This window comes from Lissotriton helveticus, chromosome 7 (genome assembly GCF_964261635.1).
Source record: "Lissotriton helveticus chromosome 7, aLisHel1.1, whole genome shotgun sequence".
NCBI classification, from domain to species: Eukaryota; Metazoa; Chordata; class Amphibia; order Caudata; family Salamandridae; genus Lissotriton; species Lissotriton helveticus.
Window position 1 is genome coordinate 1930045241 of NC_136068.1, and position 21762 is coordinate 1930067002.

Sequence of the window (21762 nt, forward strand, 5' to 3'; positions counted from 1 at the left end):
ACTCCGGGCATACAAAACTGCCATTGATCAAAGTAAAGCTAACTACTTTTGTACCACCATAGCTAACGCTACCAATGGCTCGAAGAGTATCTTTCAGATTCTCAATAATCTTACCCAACCTGACAGTGCCAAAAATACTACCCCACCCACACAAGCACTCTGTGACAATCTCGCATTATTTTTTTTAAATAAAATTGAGACCATCATCCACAACCTGAACACGTCCCTACCACTGGACAGTTCCAACCAGGCTGGCCCTGGGACCGGCATCACCGTCCCTGACCAGATTCACACCGGGCACCTCCCCATAGAAAGGTTGCGGGAATTTCCCCCCATTTCAGAAACCGACTTTGACAGATTGGCGCTTGGGATCACTTCGGGCTCCCCTCTCGACCCTCTGCCTCCAAAAATCTGGAAAAGTTTTGGAACAGAACTCTTCGGCACCCTGCGCAGGATTTGCAACCAATCTTTGGGTTGCGGATTTGTTCCAACTCCTTGGAAACATGCTCTTGTCACCCCGCTGCTAAAAAAACCCTCCTTAAACCCTGAGTGCATGTCGAACTATCGGCCTATTTCCCTCTTGCCATTCCCGGCAAAGATTACCGAACATTGGGTGAGTTCCTGTCTCTCTCAACACCTGGAGCAGAATCACATCCTGGACGATGTCCAATTCGGTTTCCGTCCAGCACATGGCACCGAAACAGCTGTCCTGACAGCCATGGAAGATCTTCGTATGCGTGCAGTCAGGGGCCAGGCAGTAGCCTTGATCTTGCTGGACCTGTCTGCCGCATTCGACACGGTTAACCATGGGATTCTGCTGAAGAGACTCGGGGCGGCTGGAGTGGATGGTACGGCTCTGCTATGGTTCCACTCATATCTACGGGACAGGAAGCAGGCTGTGTCCCTCCCCCCTTTCCAATCCGCCTCTTCCTCAGTGCCCCACGGGGTGCCCCAGGGGTCGGCTATCAGCCCCATTCTTTTTAACGTGTACCTTAAGCCCCTGATCGCGTTAATAAAGTCCCATAGGGTAAAAGCCATCAACTATGCGGACGACACCCAGTTCATTCTCTCCTGGGAGGGAGATGAATCCATCTCTCTAACATCATTTCACGACTGCCTAAGAGAGACGGCTGGCTGGCTGCATAATAACTCCTTGCAATTCAATTCATCCAAAACTGAGGTTTTGTTTTGCGCTGGAAGCCGAATCCCACACCCATTCCCTACCGAATTCTGGCCCCCGGAAGCACTAGAAAAACCACAGCCAGTCACCACGGTTCGCAACTTGGGTGTCACGATGAATAATAAGCTGAGTATGGAATCCCAGGTTGCAAAAACAGTGGGGATCTGCTCAGCCCTACTGCGCTCTTTGCGCAAGATCATGCCACTCCTCCCCGCACAAGCTTGAGCGTTAATAGTCCGGTGTACCATTCTTAGTCGCCTGGACTACTGTAACGCACTATTACTTGAGTCCCCAGTCGTACTGCTGGATCGACTCCAAAGAGTTCAGTCGGCTGCCGCCAAGCTAGCTCTGGGCTGGACCAGGAGGTCCTCTGCCACAGCGGCCTTGGCCGAGTTGCACTGGCTCCCTCTCAAACAACGAGTGGCCTTCAAAGCCCTGTGCCTCGTCTTTAAGGCTTTGCACGGAATTGGACCCAGACCTTTGCAAGCCATGTTCTCCTGGTACACCCCCACCAGAACGCTCCGCTCTGCCCACGCCTGCCTTGTCACAGTACCTAGATTCAACAAGGTCAGGACTGGGGGGAGATCCTTCAGAGTCGCAGCTGCAAAACTGTGGAACAATCTGCCCCTTGACATCCGCCAAACGCCTCAACTACTTCCCTTCCGAAAACGCCTCAAAACCTGGCTGTTTCCCTAACCCTATCTACCTGCCAATCAATCTCAGTACCCGCATTTAGGAGTAGTCTCCAGCACCAGGATACCTGCAAGGTGACAGCCGCGCTATATAAATGTTAAAAATAAATAATAAATACATTGTTCTTGTCCCTCTCTCATGGACTTTATAACTTTCATATGATGCAGGGTTTTTATTATGTCCTGGGAGAAAGGGGCTTCACCTAAACATGCCCTATCTTCAGATAGGATTTTTCTAAGAAAGGTGAGGAATTGAGGGTTATCAGAACCCAAAATAACCTCTTCTGGGAGACTAAGTAGTGCCCAAACCTCTACCCATGTCTCTTGGCCATCTTTACCTTTCACAGGGACTTTTGCCAATAGATATGTTCTCTAGTCCCCATGAACACATCTAATGCACACTTGTCTATTCGGGATAACCTGTTGTGGAAAAACCAAATCATCTTTGATAACATATTGTTTACACCTCGAGTTCTATAAAGCAGTGACCCATTTATGGTGTGTCTGTAAACTCACATAGTAACTAGGACCAATCTCCTGGGTTTAGTAAATCGGATGAGGCACACAGTTTACTTTCATTGGTTTCTCGTCTGTTCTTTTATTTCATCAGAGCCAGGCAATATCAATCAATCAATCAATCAAGACATTTATAGAGCGCACTACTCACCCGTAGGGTCTCAAGGCGCTAGGAGGGGGGGGGGGGTGCCGTTACTGCTCGAACAGCCAGGTCTTGAGCTTCTTCCTGAAGGAGAGGTGGTCTTGGGTCAGGCGCAGGTCGGGAGGGAGGGAGTTCCAGGTCTTGGCGGCCAGGTAGGAGAAGGACCTTCCTCCTGTTGTCGCTCTTCGGATGCGGGGGACGGCGGCGAGGGCGTGGCTGGCTGATCGGAGGTGGCGTTTGGGAGCGTAGAAGTTGATTCGGCTGTTGAGGTAGCTCGGGCCTTGGTCGTGAAGGGCTTTGTGTGCGTGGGTGAGGAGGCGGAAGGTGATTCTTTTGTTGACGGGGAGCCAGTGCAGGTCTCTCAGATGTCCAGAGATGTGGCTGTTTCGTGGGATGTCGAGGATGAGTCTGGCTGAGGCGTTCTGGATCCGCTGGAGTCTCTTCTGGAGCTTGGCGGTGGTTCCGGCGTAGAGGGCGTTGCCGTAGTCCAGTCGGCTGGTGACGAGGGCCTGGGTGACAGTCTTCCTGGTCTCGGTGGGGATCCACCAGAAGATCTTCCGTAGCATGCGTAGGATGTTGAAGCATGACGAGGAGACGGCGTTGACTTGTCTGGTGATGGAGAGGGAGGAGTCCAGGCTGAAGCCCAGGTTGCGTGCGTGGTCCGTCGGTTTGGGTGCGGTGCCCAGGGCGGGGGGCCACCAGGAGTCGTCCCAGGTGGAGGGCGAGGAGCCCAGGATGAGGACCTCCGTCTTGTCTGAGTTCAGTTTCAGGCGGCTGGTCGTCATCCACTCGGCTACATCTCTCATCCCTTCGTGCAGGTTGGCTCTGGCGGCGGCGGGGTCGTTGGTCAGGGAGAGGATCAGCTGGGTGTCGTCGGCGTAGGAGATTATGTTGAGGTTGTGTTGGCTTGCGATGGCCGCGAGGGGGCTCATGTAGACGTTGAAGAGGGTGGGACTCAACGAGGATCCTTGAGGGACGCCGCAGATGACTTCGGTGGCCTCTGACTTGTACGGTGGTAGGCGGACTCTCTGTGTTCTTCCGTCGAGGAAGGAGGTGATCCATTCCAGTGCCTTCTCCTGGATTCCGATGTTGCCGAGGTGCTGCACTAGGGTGCGCTGGCAGACAGTGTCGAATGCCGCGGAGAGGTCCAGGAGGATGAGGGCCGCTGTTTCTCCGTTGTCCATCAGGGTTCGGATGTCATCGGTGGCAGCGATGAGGGCGGTCTCGGTGCTGTGGTTGGCTCGGAAGCCAGACTGTGAGGGGTCGAGGGATCCATTCGTCTCGAGGAAGGCGGCCAGCTGTTTGTTGACGGTCTTTTCGATGACTTTGGCCGGGAACGGGAGGAGCGAGATGGGACGGTAGTTCTTGAGTTCGGTGGGGTCCGCTGTAGGTTTCTTGAGTAGAGCGCTGAGTTCTGCGTGCTTCCAGCTCTCCGGGAAGGTGGCGGTGTCGAAGGAGGTGTTGATAATGTCCCGCAGGTGGGGTGCGTTGACAGCGTCGGCCTTGTTGAAGACGTGGTGAGGGCAGGGGTCGGTCGGAGATCCGGAGTGGACGGAGTTCATTATGCGGATGGTGTCTTCGGTGGTGATCGGAGTCCAGGCGCGGAGGGTGGTGGTGGGTGGCGTTGCTGCGGTTGTGGCGTGCGTTGGTTGGATGCTGAAGCTGTTGTGTATGTCCGCGATCTTGTTGTGGAAGTAGGACGCGAGGGAGTTGCAGAGGTCTTGCGACGGGGTGATGTCGTTGTTTCCGGCGTTGGGGTTGGAGAGCTCTTTCACGATGTTGAAGAGTTCCTTGCAGTTGTGTGCGTTGTTGTCCAGCCGGTCCTTGTATGTATTTTTCTTGGTGGCGCGGATCAGTTGGTGGTGTTTCCGGGTGGCAAGCTTGAGGGTGGTCCTGTTGTCCATTGTTGGTTCCCTTCTCCATACTTTCTCGAGGGCTCGGCAGTTCTTCTTGGAGCTCTTGAGTTCGTCGGTGAACCATGGGGTTTTTCTGCTGCCGGGTCTGCTGGGCGGGGTCCTCAGAGGGGCGAGTTCGTCCGCGCAGTTGCTGATCCACTTCGTGAGGTTGTCGGCGGCCTGGCTGGGGTTCGCAGAGCCGGCAGGAGGGTGCTGGCTCAGGGAGGCGGTGAGCTGGTCGGCTGTGATCTTGTTCCAGCTTCTTCGGGCAACCTGTTGCTGGTGGTGGTGGATCGTCGTTCTTTTGAAGGTGAAGTGGACGCAGCTGTGGTCCGTCCAGTGGAGTCCTGTTGCGTGGCTGAAGGCGATGTCTTTGCTGGATGAGAAGACGGCGTCGAGTGTGTGTCCGGCGAGGTGGGTGGGGGTGGACACCAGCTGCTTGAGTCCGAGGTTGGCGAGGTTGTCGAGCAGGGTGATGGTGTTGCGGTCGCTGTTGTTCTCCAGGTGGAAGTTGAGGTCCCCCAGGAGGATGTAGTCGGCGGAGGGGAGGGCATGCGGGCTGATGAAGTCGGCGATGTCCTCGCTGAATCGTGTGCGTGGTCCCGGGGGTCGGTAGATCAGGGTGCCTCTGAGGGTGGTCTTCGGGTCGGTGTGGATCTGGAAGTGCAGGTGTTCGGCGGTGGTTAGGGTGTCGTCGGTGTTGGTCGTGATGCGGATGGTGTCTCTGTAGATGATGGCGATGCCTCCTCCCATCTGGTTGGCGGTGCGGTCCCTCCGGGTGATCTTGTAGCCCTCTGGGATGGCGATGGCGATGTCGGGCGCTGAGGAGGCGTTCATCCAGGTCTCCGTGAGGAAGGCGATGTCAGGGGCTGTGGTGTCGAGGAGGTTCCAGAGTTCGATGGCGTGTCTGTGGACGGAGCGGGTGTTGAGCAGGATGCACTTGAGGTGGTTGCTGCTGGTGTTCGGCTTGGCGGGTGCAGGGTAGGTCCGGATGCAGGTGAACTTGCAGGCGTGGCAGCTGAAGGGTCCGTGGGTGTGCCTCGGGGTGGCGCGATGACATCCCGGGATGCCGCCGGTGTTGAGTGCGATGAGTTCGGCGGCGTTGTAGGTTCGTCGGGTCGGCTTCCGTCGGTGGGGGCCAGGGGTCCTGGCACTGGGCGCGGTCCAGGCGCGGACGGGCGCAGACGGGCTTACCTTTGGCGTGCCTTCGGCGCACAATCGGCGCGCCCGCTGCGCGTGGCCGCTGCGCGTTCGCACGGTCGCCATATATGGCGAAGTGCGCGGGTGGGCGGAGCAGCTGGGAGGCGGGAGCGGGGAGGGTACAGAAAGAAAAGGGGCGGGGTTAGCGGTGGTGGCGGGAAGCGGGGAGCGGGGAGGGATGAGACGGGGGTGGCAGAAGGAGGCAAACCAGGGAAAACAAAGGAGGAGGGAAAAAACAATTTGAACAACAAACAGCAATACAATTACAATTTAAACGGACCAGAAACAAGGCAAAAACGATTACAGGGACACAGTGCAGGAATCGAGTGCAGACCACGCCGCTCGGTGGCAGGGGGCGTGGTCTCGCGGCGGAGACGGGGCAGGCGAGGCACAGGACGGGAAGGCACACGCAGCAGCTGGTGGCCGTGCGGCGCGGGGGTGTCCCAGAACTGGAGTGACCCCGTTCCTCATATTCATACCATTGAGGTCCTGTAGGGTTGGGCTAGGGCATGCCTAACTGGTTGTGACCCGTTGTATCCAGCCGGTTGAACAATTTGTTTGTTTTGGAATCTTTCCGAAGTAACAACCATAGACTTTGGTATATTCTTGTATAGCTTTGGGTTGTCGTGCCCTTGAAAAGGTGTTTGCCATCTCGATGACTTGTTCTAGAGTTAATCCAGGATATTGTTTCAACTTTGTTTCTATTAGGAGTGGCAGAGTCTCCAAATATTGCTCTAAGTAAACTCTGGCCATTATTTCCTCCTTAGGAGCCTCGTGAGGTTTAAGCCATTGGTTGGTCACTTCTTTAAGCTTAAAAAATAAGGTTCAGGGGGCGTGGCCAAGATGGCGGGGTGAGCGGACGCTTCCTCCCGTAGCTCCTCCGGCCCGGCTCAACTCGAGCCCCGATTCTAGCGCTTCTCTCCCCCCGCGGCTGCACTGCGGGCGAGGGTACTGTGCCGGAGTGCCTGGGGCACATTTTGGTGCCGCTTATACTTCTGGGGCCCCGGGGGAAGTTCCCGAGAGGTCTCTCCAGAGATCGCTCCGAGGATTGGAGCCGGGTCGCCCCGAGGAGAAGAGCCTGGAGGCGGAGCGTGGAGCGGCGCTGTCCGCGCGCCTTGGCTGGCCCGGGCGCTGCACGGCGGACTGGACGGACTCCGGGGAGTGAGGCAGCTTCCTGACCGGTGCCTGGTGGCGGGCACCACAGCTGGGCGACGGACCTTAGCCCTGGCCGCGATCCCCCCACTGCCCGGGGTCTCGAAGGGCGGCGCCTTCCGCATCCCGCGCACGGAGGCGCTGATGGCGGTGTTTGGACGGAGCCCGAGCCGGGCACTCGACTGGTAGTGGAGGGGAGCGCCGATTTCAGACTTTCCGGACCCGTCCTCATTTGAGTGTTGCCCACGGACTTGCTGGCCCGGGCTGCCTTCTTGGGTCCCACCCTCCCGCCATCTTGTCTTTGTTTGGCTGTACCTGGTGAACCCTGCCCGCGCCCTTTTCACACGGGAGCCTCGTCTCGTTCTGGCGCCAGTTCATCTGCTGCCCTCCCTGGGAACCCGGGACGGGAGACCTGCTCTTCGGACTTTGCTGCCTGCCTGCCCTGTTGGTCCGGGGGCCGTCTTGCCCGCGCCCGGTCCGCCATCTTGTCGCCTGTGACGCACTACCCTTGTCCTCGGCGAGGGCCTCGCATCTTGAGCCCACGAGCGGTGGCGATCGCCTGCGGCAACTGACCCTGGACTTTGCTGGGCCCTAGGATGGCTGGAAGACGTGGCGTAGCACGGGGAGATCGCACCTTGCCGGAAATGCTCGGCAGGCCCCAGCAACTACGCGACAGGGCGCTGCCGTCCCCGGGGGCTTCCCGGGTGTCCACGGGCGCAACTGCGGTCGAGCCGCCGGTCACGCGGTCCTTCATGGAGGACTTATTCGTCTCCCTCAAGGAGGACTTTCAGACTCTGAAGGCTGAGGTGGCAGGAGAGATCCGGGAGGTGCGCAGGGATGTCGAGGGCCTGGGTGAACGGGTCGACGCGGTGGAGACGGCGGCTCAGAGTCGCGATGAGGAGATAACCCATCTCCAACAGGATGTCCTCCGCCTCCGGGAGCAATGTGTCGAGCTCCAGGCCCACTCGGAGGACCTCGAGAACAGGTCCAGGCGGAATAACATCCGGGTGCGGGGTGTTTCATCCGCCGACGAAGGTGCGGACCTGGTGGCTTATCTGCAGGACCTGTTCCGCGACATCTTGGAGGAGGGAGCGGATTTCCCCATCCGCATTGACAGAGCGCACAGGGTGGGCCGCCAGCGCCAGTCATCGGCGCCCCCGCCTGATGTCTTGGCGTTCTTGCCGGATTTCCCTCTAAAGGAGCGCATCATGACGGAGGCCCGTAGGAAGCAGCCGCTGACCTTCCGCGACCGACCTGTGGCGCTTTATCAGGACCTGTCCGCTATCACGCTGCAAAAGCGCAGGTCCTTTCGCATCGCTACGGACTTTCTGCGAGAGCACGAGACGGCCTATTCTTGGGGCCACCCCTTCCGTCTTATCTTTCGATGGAATGGGGTACTGCATCAGCTGCGCTCCTTACAGGATGTTTGCGGGGTGCTGGGTCTTACTACTACGGCGGAGGACGGGGCTACGCCCGCGCGGAGGCGCCCCGAGCGGCGGGGCCGACGGAGGTCGAGAAGGCGCCCATCGTCAGCGCCGGTGAGTCGTCCGGACTCGCCCACCATCAGAGCTGAAATGGCGGAGGCCCTGAGGACTGCGGCCGAGGACTTGCCTGCATCTACTGGTGTGGCCTTAACGGCCTAATTTTTCTCCGGGGGGAGAGGTTCTTAGCTTTAACGATGTTGGGCTGGGGCTGGGGGGGCGGGGGGGTGGTGCGTGGCTGGACGTCCACTTGACTGTTTTCTGCAGACTCGCCCATTTGGGCTAGACTGAGACTATGGGGTGGGGTTTTTTCCTTTTTGTTTTGGCCGGTTGCCATAAGTGGTTTTTGGGGGGGTTTCATTGTTGGTTTGTTGTGGGGGGGGTCCCGTCCGATGTAGTCCGACCGAGTACGAGGCCGCCACTGGCCTTCCCTGCGCCCCTGCCCCGCGCGCCCCCTCCGCTGATCCCCCATCTGCTTCATAGCGTGCTGCTCCCCTGGAGGCGATGCCGCCCCTGAAGGTAGTGACCCTTAATGTCAAGGGTCTGAATAATCCCGTGAAGCGTAGGGCGATCCTCTCCCTGTTAGAAGGGTCGCGGGCGGATATTTGCCTCCTGCAGGAGACTCATTTACTCTCCGGAGATTGCCATAGGTTGCGCTCTGCCAAGTTCCCCACGCAACTATTTTCCTCTGCTGCGACTAAGACCGCTGGGGTGGCCATTCTTCTAGCCAGCTCTTTTAGAGGGGAGGTGCTGTATAAACATGCCGAGCAGAAGGGGAGGCTCTTAGTGTACCGCATGCGCTTGGGGGGTGTTGCCTTAACGGTTGGTTCGGTTTATAGCCCAAACGACCACCAGGATCATTTCCTGGAGTCGGTGTTGGTGGACGTTACTGCCTCGCCCGATCGCCATATCATTCTGGGGGGAGACCTGAATATAGTCTTCGACTCCGCTCTAGATAGGTCTGCTCAGCGCTTCCCGCAAACGGGGGAGCTTTCTGCGGCGGTGCGGGACCGGCTTGCAGAGACGGATTTGCATGACCTCTGGCGTACCATGCATCCCACCGATAGGGATTACTCCTACTTTTCCCATGCGCACCGCACTTATTCGCGGTTGGATTACCTCTTGGTGAGCGGCCCGCTTCGCTCGGCCGCCGTGGCGGCGGACATCGGGGTCTTGTCCCTGTCCGACCACGCGCCGGTTTCCGGGGTCTTTGCGTGGCCGGCGGCCCCCCCCTCGAGAGGGATGTGGCGGCTTCGGGACACGCTGCTCCATAGGAAATCGGTGGTGAAGCGAGTGGACGAGGTCATCCGGGACTTCCAGACCCACAATGACAACTCTGACACGTCCCTGGCTACGCAGTGGGCGGCTTTGAAAACGGTCGTCAGGGGAGAGTTTATCTCCATTTCCTCGGCCGAAAATAAGGAACGCCAGCGCAAGAGGGACGAGCTGACGGCGCAGGTTAGGGAGCTTGAGCAGGTACACCGCCGTACAGGGGCTCCTCGCGTTTGGAGGCAACTGAAGGCGGCACGGAAACTCCTCTCTGCGCTGGATCTTGATCGGGCGGAGTACGCGGCGCTGCGCCTGAAGCATGCCTTTTACACCGGCGGAGACAGATGCGGTAAGCTTCTGGCCCATAGGCTCAGGGCTGCGCAGCAACGCAATGTGGTGAAGGAGCTGGTGGGAGTGGATGGGATCCCGGTTTCCGGGGACGCGGAGGTGGCGGATACCTTTCGATCCTTTTACGAGGCGCTGTACGCTTCGGAGTCTTCCCCACCGGGAGAGGCTGAGGCCTATCTGGAGTCCGTGACCCTCCCGGCCCTGGACCCCTCCCAGGCGGACCACCTAGAGAGGGACATTCACGTGGAGGAGGTCATCTCCGCGATCGCAAGGCTGAAGCATGGTAAAGCCCCGGGCCCGGATGGCTACACGACCTTGTTCTACAAGACCTTCTGTCCCGCTGTCGCTCCTCTCTTGGCTCGCTTGTTCAATTCCTTCTCCGAACCGGGCGCCATCCCACCGGACCTCCTCTCGGCGACTGTATCGGTTATCCCCAAGCCGGGGAAGGACCGGACCTTGTGTGGCTCGTACCGGCCCATTTCGCTCCTGAACGTGGACCTCAAACTTTACACCGGAATCTTGGCGGCCAGACTGGGTCTCCTCTTACCGGGTTTGGTGGAGGCGGATCAGGCCGGTTTTGTGCCTGGTCGGCAGACGGTCGACAATACGAAGAGGGTGGCGCATGTGCTGGAAAAGGCCTCACGCGTCCCGGGGGAGCGGATGCTGCTATCGGTCGATGCGGAGAAGGCCTTTGATAGGGTTCATTGGCCGTACCTCGAGCTGGTCCTTGGGAAACTGGGGATCGGTGAGAAGTTCCGCACTATGGTCTTTAACTGCTATAGGAGACCGTCGGCGTCAGTTCGTGTCAATGGGCACAGCTCCAGCAGCTTCACCATTGAGCGCGGCACGAGACAGGGTTGCCCTCTCTCGCCGCTCCTCTTCGCCCTTTATATGGAGCCGTTTGCGCACAGAATCCGCGACAACCCGGACGCTATTGGGGTGAAGATGGGGCAATACACACACACTGTCAGCTTATACGCGGACGATGTCTTGCTGACCCTAGATGACCCCAGGCGATCACTCCCTGCCTGCGTCCAGGAGCTGGATGCTTTTGCCCGCGTTGCGGGCTTTAAAATGAATGTGGCCAAGTCGGCGGCACTGGATGTGTCACTCTCTGCCGACACCAGACGGGACCTTCAGAGTCTCTTCCCTTTGCAGTGGTCCTCCTCCACGGTGCCTTACCTGGGCATTTTGCTTGCTCCCACCCTGCCTGCCATGGTCGCAGCTAACTATTCCTCTTTAGGCAAAAAGATAAAGGAGGAACTTGGCCGATGGAACAAGGGCTTAATCTCGTGGCTGGGCCGTGTTGCGGCGGTGAAGATGACGATACTGCCCCAGATCCTGTATCTCTTTCGCGCTCTGCCTCTTCAGCCCCCCGTGGGTTGGATACGGCAGGCGCAGACAGACATCTCCCGCTTTGTGTGGCAGGGTCGTAAGCCTCGGATGAGGCGGGTCCTCTCCATGCTTGCTCCGGAGGCGGGAGGGCTCGGAATCCCGGACCTCCGGAAGTACTTTCAGGCGGCGCAGCTTAGGTACCTGGTTGAGTGGAGCCGGTGGGAATCGGACAAACATTGGCTCTTTCAGGACCAGGCAGTGGCTGGCCGTACCCTCCAGGAGGTCCCGTTCCTACGGCGCATTCACCGCCCGCCTAATCTCTACGCCTCCTTTATCACCCGGGTCCCGCTAAGAGTGTGGGACGCGGTGTGTGAGCTTCGGGAGCTCACCACTTTTCCGTCGCCGTTCACTCCCATTGCTGGCAACCCGGACTTCACTCCGGGCCTGGAGCCGGGGGCCTTTTCCCACTGGGTGCATGCGGGATGTAGAGCGCTTTTCCAGATTTACGGCCCGGATGGCGTGCTCCCCTTCCAGCAGCTCCGACAGGAGTTTGGCTTGACGGAGGGGGATAGACTGCGTTACATGCAAGTCCGCCATTGGGCTCTTCAGCCCTTAGTGCGTGACGTCGCCGCCCGTACGATTACGCCCTATGAGCGATGGTTGGTGACCCGGGCCTCGGACGCCAAACTCATCACTGATTTGTATAAATTTCTCCAACCCCCGCCGTTCCACTACCATAACCCAGGGAGGGAGCGTTGGCATAGGGAACTGGGCAGGACCCTGAGCCACAAGGAATGGGATGGGATTGCATATCGGGCGAGGCACTCTGCGTACCACACTGGGCTGATGGAAACCTTCACTAAAGTGTCCACCTATTGGTACTACACCCCGGTGCGGCTCTACGAGATGCGCAAGCTAGGCGATAAGGGATGTTGGCGCGGCTGCGGGCAGGAGGGCACCCTCACGCACATTCTCTGGGAGTGCCCGGTGCTGTCGGCCTACTGGAAGGAGGTCTTAGATGAGGTGGATAGGCATTTTGAGATTGAGCTCCCGCGCTTCCCCGCGTATGTCTTGCTTGGCCTCCCCAATGACTTAATGTACCCGCTGAAATCCCGCAGGGGTAGGCAGATTGCGATTGCGCTAGGCTCAGCCGTCCAGAATATACTTGTCCTTTGGCGCACACCCACTGCCCCCTCCATTACTGGCTGGTTGCATAGGCTCTGGCAGGTACTGGGTATGGAGAAGATGTCGCTAACGGTGGCTGGGAAGGTTGACCAGTTTGAGGAGCTCTGGCAGCCCTTTTTGGCGCTGCTGTCCACGGAATTTCACGAGATTACGTGTCCACGGTACCTGCGCCTCCTTAGGCTGACACCGCCAGTGCCAGCGGCGGAGTGATTCTGCGGGTTGGGGACCGGGGATCGGGGGTGGGAGGTGGGGGGGTTTTATGCTTCTATTGCTGACTTTCGGACGGGGTTGTTGGGGTGTTGTTTTCTCTTTTTTCTTTTCTTTCCTTCTTGCTTTTTCCTTCTTCTCTTTTCTGGGGTCGGGGGGCTGGTGGAACGGTCTGCTTCTCCTTAGCTGTGTCGCGGAGTGCTCTTTTGGCTTCGCCTTGCCTAGGGAGTGGGGGCCTACGGGGGGTTGTTCACAATGCCTTATTGCCTTCTGTTTTTGCCCTGTTACCCTCTGGGGCACCCTACCTTCCTCCTCTTCTTCTGACTCGCTGCAACGTTTTGCTCTTTGTATTGTGTGGTTACCTGACCTCCTGCTCCCCCCCCCCGTGTTTTTTATGCCTTAATAAAATACTTTAAACCTTAAAAAATAAGGTTCAAGGAGTATCACCTGGGAAACCCTTTCTTTTCAGAATCTCAGTCAGGAAGCCTTGTCATCTGTACCGAGTCTATCCAAGATAATCCTTTTGATTTCATTGTATGGAACAGTTCCAGTGGAGTTGGAAGCTTGATGTGCAGCTTAAGCTCCCCTATTAATAAGGGAGCCAAATAGTGAGGCCAGTGCTCAACAGGAAAGGAGCTAGCTCTGGCTGTTCTTTCAAAATTTGAGGAAGGCCGGAGCTTGAACATTTGTAGTGTAATAGTTGGCCTTGTAGGTGCAAGACCCCTACTTTAAGCTAACCTGGTCACTAACTGTAACTGTGACTCAAGCACCTTAAGTAGCTTCTCGACTTGATCCTTTAATGTGTTTTGAAAATCATTGCGTTTGGGTTCAGCGACCACAATATAACATTCTAACACCCACTCCAGCTTTTGCTGCACTTTGGCTAATAGAAGAAGGACCTTCTCCATCTTTTATCAGAGCAGATTCTCACTTCTGACACTACATGTGGCTGAGGTTTCGCATAGTTTATAGAAAAACAAGACCCTGATAGGGCTTTTCACTCTTTTTCTTTTTATTATTTCAAACTTTTTCACTGGTATGAAGGAAACAAATAATGTGCAGGAAGAAACAAATTTATTGTGGTTCAATAAATTCTCAGAAGTTAGATTTTTCCTGTTTGCTTTCTCTGGTTTTGTTCTCTTTACCGGTTTTATTCTCTTTTCTTCTTTAAGGTGCAGGTATGTCGAGACCGGAGCCCCTCGTACAAACACCAAGCACTGGTAAGTGAACTAAGTGGGGGAGGGGGAGGGAATTTCTTGAACTTCCGTTTCCTCTCAACTCCTTTTTGGATTTCTAAATAGATGTTAATTCTCTTGCTTGCTCTCTGTTTATAGCTATTTCAGTGTGGACTTGGTTCTTTTCTTTCACCTTTCCTGCTTTCTGTCTTCCGCCTTTGTTGGGACATGTGTCTAGATAGTCTTTTCTCCTGTCGAATACTGACCGTATTTCAAACAAAGCAGTTACGTAATACAACAAACCAAAAGCCAAATTAAACTTTCCTTTTAGATTTTTTTTCCCAAAAGTATTTTTATTGGCATTTCATTGTAAAACAGTGACCAAAAAAAGAAATAAGTTGTGACAATCCCGCGCGTCTCCCACACAGGGTTTAGCTGTGAAAGTAGCCCACCTTCATCCCACCACACCGGACCGATTCAGTTTAACCAGGCCTCAGGTACATCAGTTAGGGCACTAATAGGCGCAAGCCTGGTAGAGAGGGGTGCCTCCCGGCTTGCTGGGTAAATGCACAAGTAGTGGCAGGAAGACCAGACCCCAACAGTGCCAACCATCCAAAGTCTGACCGGTGTTGTCCATCATAAAGTCAATAAAAGGCCTCTCACGGTGGGTCAAAGGCAAACAACCTCGTGTGGCATCCTGGTGGGGTTCACCCTGAAGAAGCGGTAAGCGGGAAACTCAGGATCAAGAACACAATCAAGAAACCCCTCCCCCCCCACAATCCTCCCCCCTCCCCCGTGGTGGTAGCAACTCATAGGCACTAATGGTACGGCGCACACTGTAACAGATCATAGTTGAAACAGGTGGAGGGCTCTAACACCAGCGGGACAGACTGCGGAGGGCAGACCTTTGGAGAGGAAAGCAACCAGGGGACCCCAACGGAATTCGAAATTCTTAAAGTCGTCTAGGAATATGTCGGCCATTCTTTCCATACTCAGTAGCCTCCAAAGGCGCGAGTGCCAAAGAGAGATGGCCGGCGCTTCCCTCTGTTTCCATGCAGCAGCGAGGGGTGAGCTTGGCAGCCCCGATGCTGAGCCACATGATCCTCTTGTCCGCCCTACTCTGATGGTCGAGACTAGGATCACGGAGACCAAGAAGAGTAGCGTCTATCGAGGTAGGAATGGGGTACCCCAGCATCTCCTTAATGTGGGCCAGAATTTCCTCCAAAAAAGGGCGAATGATATGGCAATCCCACCATATATGCTGGAAGTCTCCTAAAAAACCACACCCCCTCCAGCATCTATCCGAAGTTTCGGGGAATATCTGTTGCAGTTTGGCCGGGTACAGGTACCAGTCCATCATCCCTCAGTTCCACAGAGTGATTAAACTTAGCAATATCCGACCATAAGTGTGCCCAATCCGTGTCAGGGATATCCCGTTGGAGCACCCCCTCCCACATGGACATGTAGCGAGGCCAAGGGGAAACAGCAGTGGAAAGAAGGAACCCATAGATAAAGGTGATAGCACCCTTCATGGAAGAGGATTTGGTCAGAAAGGCTTCAAATTTGGTGAGGGCACGTGTAGCTGCTTCTCTCACCTGAGTGTTCAGTGCCCAGTGTAGTAGCTGTGCGTGGTGGTAGCGTTCGGTCTTCTGAACCCCATAGTCCCTCTCACAGTTGTCGAAGGTGAGTGGATCCCAGTTATGGAACTGATGTGTTAAGGCCAAACAGCCCCCTTCCCTCCAAGTATCAAAGGGGCCCTCTGTCAGTGCTGGTTGGAAAGCAGGGTTAAAGTGCAAGGGAGTGAAGGGGGAGGGGAATGTTCTCCATCTGTCGTCTCCGGCAACCGAGTCCCAGACCTTCAACGTAGTGCTAGTGGGGGTACTGATGTATGCGTTCTTGGGTCTGTCGTTCTTGGCTAGCCACACTAGATCCCAGATCGTCCGTCCCGCTATGCTGCGATCCATATGGAGCCAGTGTTTTTCCGACTCCTTTTGCGACCATTCTACGAGCACTCGGAGTTGCGCAGCCTTATAGTACAGGTGGATGTCGGGTAGTCCACGCCTCCCTCTTTCCGTAGTCTACGCAGCACGTTGAAGGAGAAGCGCGCCCGTCCCCCCTGCCAGATAAATCGTAGCATCATGGATTTTACGCGCTGAAAGAACTCCCTGTCAATGTCAATGGGAAGAGCCTGGAATAAATAAAGTAGTTTGGGAAGAAGGGACATTTTAATCGCGTGGACCCTCCCCAGCCATGATATGAACATGGGCTTCCAGCGGTTCAGGTCGCTCTGTATCTGGGAGAGAAGTGGGGGAAAGTTGGCCGAGTAAAGTTTCCCCAGTGTGGAGGTTAGGTGGCTATACAATGGAGGAGCTGGCCCATGAGAGATGTGTTGAGGACTGCAGGCGGAGGGCTTCAGTGTGGGGTAGTGTAAGGTTCAACACGTATGATTTGTCATAGTTAACCTTGAAGCCGGCAACCGATTCGAAGCGCTCCAGTTCCATCTGCACGTGGGGGAGAGAACGGCCCGGGTCCGATAGGTAGAGGAGGACGTCGTCTGCAAAGAGCGTGATTTTGTGTGCTTCCCCAGTGAAGGGGAGGCCTTGAATATTGAGGTTGGCTCTCACTGCCAACGCCAGGGGCTCTATACAAAGGGAAAAGAGCAGGGGGGAAAGGGGGCAGCCCTGTCTAGTGCCCCGGGAGTGCTCAAAGAAGGAGGACGGATGCCCATTTACTACCACCCTGGATCTAGGGGAGAGGTAGTTCGCCCGAATCATCGTCAGGAACCTGGAGGAGAAGCCGAAGGCTGCCAGTGTTTGGAAGAGGAATCCCCAGTCCCCCCGATTGAATGCCTTTTCAGCATCGAGCCCCACCAGGACCGCTGGGATGTTAAACTTGTTGGCCTTTTCGATTAAGTGCAGTACCCGCCTCGTGTTGTCGTGGGTCTGGCGACCCTTGATGAACCCTGACTGGTCTGGGTGTATGAGAGCCGGCAGCAGGTCATTGAGCCGTCGAGCGATGATAGAGGAGTGGAGTTTTGTATCCAGGTTCAGGAGGGCTATTGGCCTATAGGAGGCGCACTTCTTGGGGTCCTTCCCGGGTTTGGGTATGACGGATATCAGAGCTTCCGCCATTGTGCACGATGTCTCCCCCTTGTTCCCCATGTCGTTAAATAATCTGACCAGGAATGGACTAAGTTCCGAGGCGAAAGTCTTATAGAAGATGGCTATATATCCATCTGCCCCCGGGGCCTTGTGGGGTTTCAGGCCCTTAATGCCCACTAACACTTCGTCTCTGGTAAAAGGTGCGGAAAGCGTCTCGTTCCACTCCGCCGATACCTGGGGCAGCGGTAGCGTCCGTAAGTACTCCGTCTGTGCGGTGGCATCATGGGTCTCCCCCGAATAGAGGTTTTTATAGAAGGTACCAAAAAGCTTGGCTTTTGACTTGTACTTGTGTGTAAGCTCCCCCTGACTGTCCAGGATCCCCCTATATATTCTCTTTCCCTCTTGTCTCTGAGCTGCCTGGCAAGATGCCTCCCCACTTTGTTGCCTTGGGAGTAGGAGAGACGCCTCAGCTTGAGCAGCGTATATTCTGCCCTATTATTATAGTGTGCCCGGAGTTTCCCTCTGACTGCTACGAGTTGTCGCTCTGCGCATCTGGAGGGGTTAGCCTTATGGGCTTGTTCTAGGGTGGAGAGTTCCTCCTCTAATTGTTCCCGTTCTCGACCCCGCTGTTTGTTTAGGAAAGCGTTCAGGCCCAGGCACTGCCCCCGGATATATGCTTTAAACGCGTCCCAGGTGGTAAAGATGGAAGTGTCCCCTGTGTCGTTAAGTGTGAAGAACTCCTGTATAGCTCCCCTCAGCGCAGTACAGGAGGTTTTATCCCGAATCAGGGATGCTGGAAAGTGCCATCTAGGAGAAGATCCGCCCTTCACACCCCAGTGCATGCAAACTATGATCGGATACAGACAATGGAAAAATCTTGGCTTCGCGTAGAGCGCCTCGGAGGGTTTGACTCAGGAAGAAGTGATCTAGCCTAGAGTAGGAGCGATAAACATGTGAGAAAAAGGTGTAATCTCTGGATTGGGGATGGAGGGAGCGCCACACATCAAATAGACCCATATCCCTGACCTGCTGTTGTGTCTAAGGGGAAAAAGAGCCCATGTCAGATCTTTGTGAGTGAGTACTATCCAGGTCTTTCTGCCAAACCAAGTTAAAGTCCCCATAATGAACAGTGGCCCCTCAGCAAAGTCTACCACTTTCTGCAGTAGAGTCTGAAGGAACCCATTCTGGCCTGTGTTTGGAGCGTATAAAACCACAAATGTGCATGGTCTACCCCGCAGAAGCCCCTTCACCATGATCCATCGCCCTTCTTTGTCACCTTGAACCCCCATGGGCTGAAAATGCAAGGCTGAGCGGAAGATAAGGGCCACCCCTCTCTGTTTCGTGGAGGCTGAGGACCTGTAAATGAGTGGGAACTGTTTATGCTTAAGGCGAGAGTCATCTGATTTAGTTAGGTGAGTCTCCCGTAGGCCCACGATATCTAACTGATGGTCAATAATATATTTCCAGACCTTTTGGCGTTTCTGGGGTGAGTTAAGCCCCTTTACATTCCATGTCCCCAGTGTTATCGGCATTGAGTATGGAACCATCGGGACTGCTCTGCGGGGGTCCTCCTCCCCTTACAACCATATTGAGCCCATGTAAGCATGGATTCCCCACTGCGATTCACCCCCCCCCCCCTGGCGGAGACGCCAGAAGACCATGCAGCCCGGGGCAAGCCATTCCCCAGGGCGCCGGCCCCCCACCTTTCTGTCCTAACCCCTGCGGCCCCGGATTGTGTATAGGAAGCCATCAGTAATTCTGCACCTTCAGAGAACAGACCCCTGCTACCACCACGTCCCACCCTACCCCACCCTCCCACTCCCCTCAACCCCCTCAAAAGCAAAACAGAACATAGAAACCAATATGAAACAAGATCCAAAGGAAGGCGGGCATGATACCCGACAAGTGGTCTTCGGATCATAGGGCAGGATTCTGTCATGAGCGAAGATCTAGAGCTCAAGACAGCCAGCCCTCCCGGCACCACCCTGCAGTACAGACCTGGTCTTCATGTTAGTGTCAAGGAGCCGGGTCATTTTCAGTCACCAGTGCCACCGAAGAGACGGCTGCCTCTCTTTCCAGGAGGCTTGCTGAGGGGTTAGGCTTCCCCCCCCCGGCAGTGGTCTCCCCACTGTCTACCAATCATTAGATCGTCTGCGTCATCGGCGTGGGGAATCGTCAGAGGTCGCTGCCAGATCCGGACGGGTTAGACCCAGTGCCTCAAATGCTGCCTCCAGAGAGTGTAGCTGCAGGAGTTTCCCTTTGTATTTGAAAATGATGCGAAACAGGTGGCCCCAAGAGTAAGGGATGCCCTGCTCTCGAAGAAAGGAGGTGATAGGCCTGCAACTGCGGCGCTTGATGAGGGTGGAGGCCGCCAAATCCTGATAGAGGGCAGGATGGTGCCCACAGAATTGGATGCCTGCAGGGTCTCTTGCTTTGCGGAGGATTTGTTCCCTAATCTGGAAGTCATGGACGCATACCAGTATGTCCGGTGGCGGGGCCTGTGCCCCTCGTGGCAGGCCAACCCTGTGCACCTTGTCCAGTTGGAGCTCGTAATCGTCCCCCTCACCCAGTACCTGACAGAACAGCGCCAAGACGTAGTCTCGGAGGCTTTCACCCTCACCCTTCCAGGGCACCGCTCTAATCCTGATGTTGTTCCTCCTCGAGCGGTTTTCCAAGTCCTCCGCATGTGCCTGTAAGTCCAGATTTTGCTCCGTCAGGCGGAGGACGTCTTGTTGGAGGTGGTGCAATTCGTCCGCGGTGCTCGCATCATGCTCCTCCAAAGTGGCCACCCACTCCCCAATGGCGTCAACATCGCGGCGCATCTCTCGCATGTCTGAGGAGAGCTGGGAGCGTATCTCCAGGATGTCCTCCTTGATAACATCAAAGAGCTCCATCATGAATGCCTTGGTGGCTGGGGCCTCCTCGTCGGCCTGACATGTCACCTACGCCGTCGCCTGCCGGGGGCTCCCACTACCCGGTTTCGGCGTCACGTCTTTGACGGCCCTGTCCTTCTTGCTCCTAACAGCCGCCATGATGGGGGCTCACTGTGTACACGGTCTTGGCACTGTTGGACCTAACAGAGGGGGATGTAAGGCGGTGGGGGCTCCCTGCGGTAGCACTAGCTTCGTGGCCCCACTCGCACCGTCGGTGCTCTTGGTGCTCCTCTACCCTCTGTCTTAGACGTCACTGCACTGGGGGTCCGTGCGGCCGATGCTAGGGCAGGTTCCGGATGTCAATAGAACCCCGCAGACCCACTTTCCACTCTAGCTTCCAGGGCTCTCTAACCGCGGTCAAATGGGCCATCGCCGCCCCCCCCCGTTCCCCCTCCCCCGGTGGCAGTCACTTTGCGAGAATCAAAACTGCTCGGGGCCTTGCCACTTCGTGGACGCAGGGGGGAGGGGAATCCCGCCTCCAGGGTCGTGCCTGCGGCCTACCTCCGTGCGCTGTGTCCCGGATCCTCCACCGCCTCCGGACCTCTGGGGACAGGGACCCAGCTCCTTTCAGGTGCTCCGCTGCTGGCACCGCACAGATGCTGCCCGGGGGGGACCGCCTGGAAGAGTGCCAGCGGGGACCTTCCTTGTGCTGCTAGTCCTCAGGCAATCCCCTCGGATCCGGGGAACGTGCATCTTCCTCTGGGAGCGGTAAGCCTGACCTTCGCGTTACTCCCTCCAGGCGATCATGGGGATTGTCGCTGTTCCCTCCAATGCGGGCGAGGCAGGTCGCAGGCGGCTCTGTGCCCCCCTGGGCCCCTCTCCCGGCCTTTAGGCGTGTTGCCGCAGGTCCGCCTCTCCTCCGGCCGGGTCCCCGGTCGCTCCACTGCTGCCAGACCTGCCCACAGCGCCGCCAAGCCTGTGCAGACTCCGTGCTCACCTGGTCCTGGAGCTCTCACACCCGGCCCGCAGTAGGCCTCAGAATCGCTGGGCTGTACTCGATTGGAGAGGCTTCTTGCCGGCCACCGGGCGTCCAGGCCGCACTCGCCGCTCCGAACTCGCCCCCAACCCTCGCAGGGTGCCGCGGAGCCAGCAGTCCACAGAAACCACTCGCCCGGGGTGTGAAGAACTTGGTCGCTATCGGCCCCTCTCGGCACTGAGTCGCTATCTCCGACTCTGGCTGGGCGCAAGGCAGCACGCCACGCTAGGGGCACAGTCCGGCTTCGATGCGGTTTCCCGGCTGCGAGACCCACAGGAAGGGTATCGCCGCCACCAGCTGCTTGAGGTGATCAATCGTCGCCTCCTCCGGTGCATGTATGGGCACCAGGAATCGCTAAAACAATGCTATAAGCCGGGCGGAGCGGGAGGAACCGAAGAACACGTCCTACACCGCCGCCATCTTGGCCACGCCCCTCCCTTTTAGATTTTTATAGCTTGGTCATAGCTGTACTGGATTCTTGCTCAATTATTGTGGGACTCTATTGTATCTAAATAACTGATTCAGAATTTTTTCACAGCAAAACAAAAAAAGCCTCTAATAGTTTTGATTTGGGCTAACACTCGATTATTATCCTTAATGAGTTGCCTGTTCCCTGTCTCTATCCTGGCCCCTTCACCTGCATAACCGAGTACTAAATTGTGCAACCACGCTCTTCCAGGAGGGTGGCAGGGGACGTGGGCCTCTCCAGACGGTATATTTCTCAGGAGGCACTTTGGCGTTTGTATCGGTTCTCCTGCGGGTCCAGCAACTCAGGCTCCAGCTTCATATTCTTCTCTTCTCTTGCATTCTCCACTCCACTGTTGAAACTGCTCTGCATCCTCACTCTTCCTTGGCCACACCTCTTCCTCCGTTTGTGCTGTTTGTTTTTCTATGTCTGTTTGCTCCTCCTATCAAAGGTCCTTCCTCTATGATTTTGTTCAGCATGTCTTTTTTGTAGTCCTTTCTCTCTGACCA

At 56.3% G+C, this 21762-nt stretch overlaps 1 protein-coding gene across 4 annotated transcripts in view; it reads left to right on the forward strand.

The window, feature by feature from the left end:
• Positions 1-21762, forward strand: part of LOC144770919 (uncharacterized) — a 129204-nt gene that overhangs the window by 53800 nt on the left and 53642 nt on the right. For all 4 annotated transcript variants that reach the window (XM_078655736.1, XM_078655737.1, XM_078655734.1 and 1 more), the window contains exon 10: positions 13775-13822. In XM_078655736.1, coding sequence (XP_078511862.1) covers positions 13775-13822 — 48 coding nt within the window. The remainder of the gene's footprint in view (positions 1-13774; positions 13823-21762) is intronic.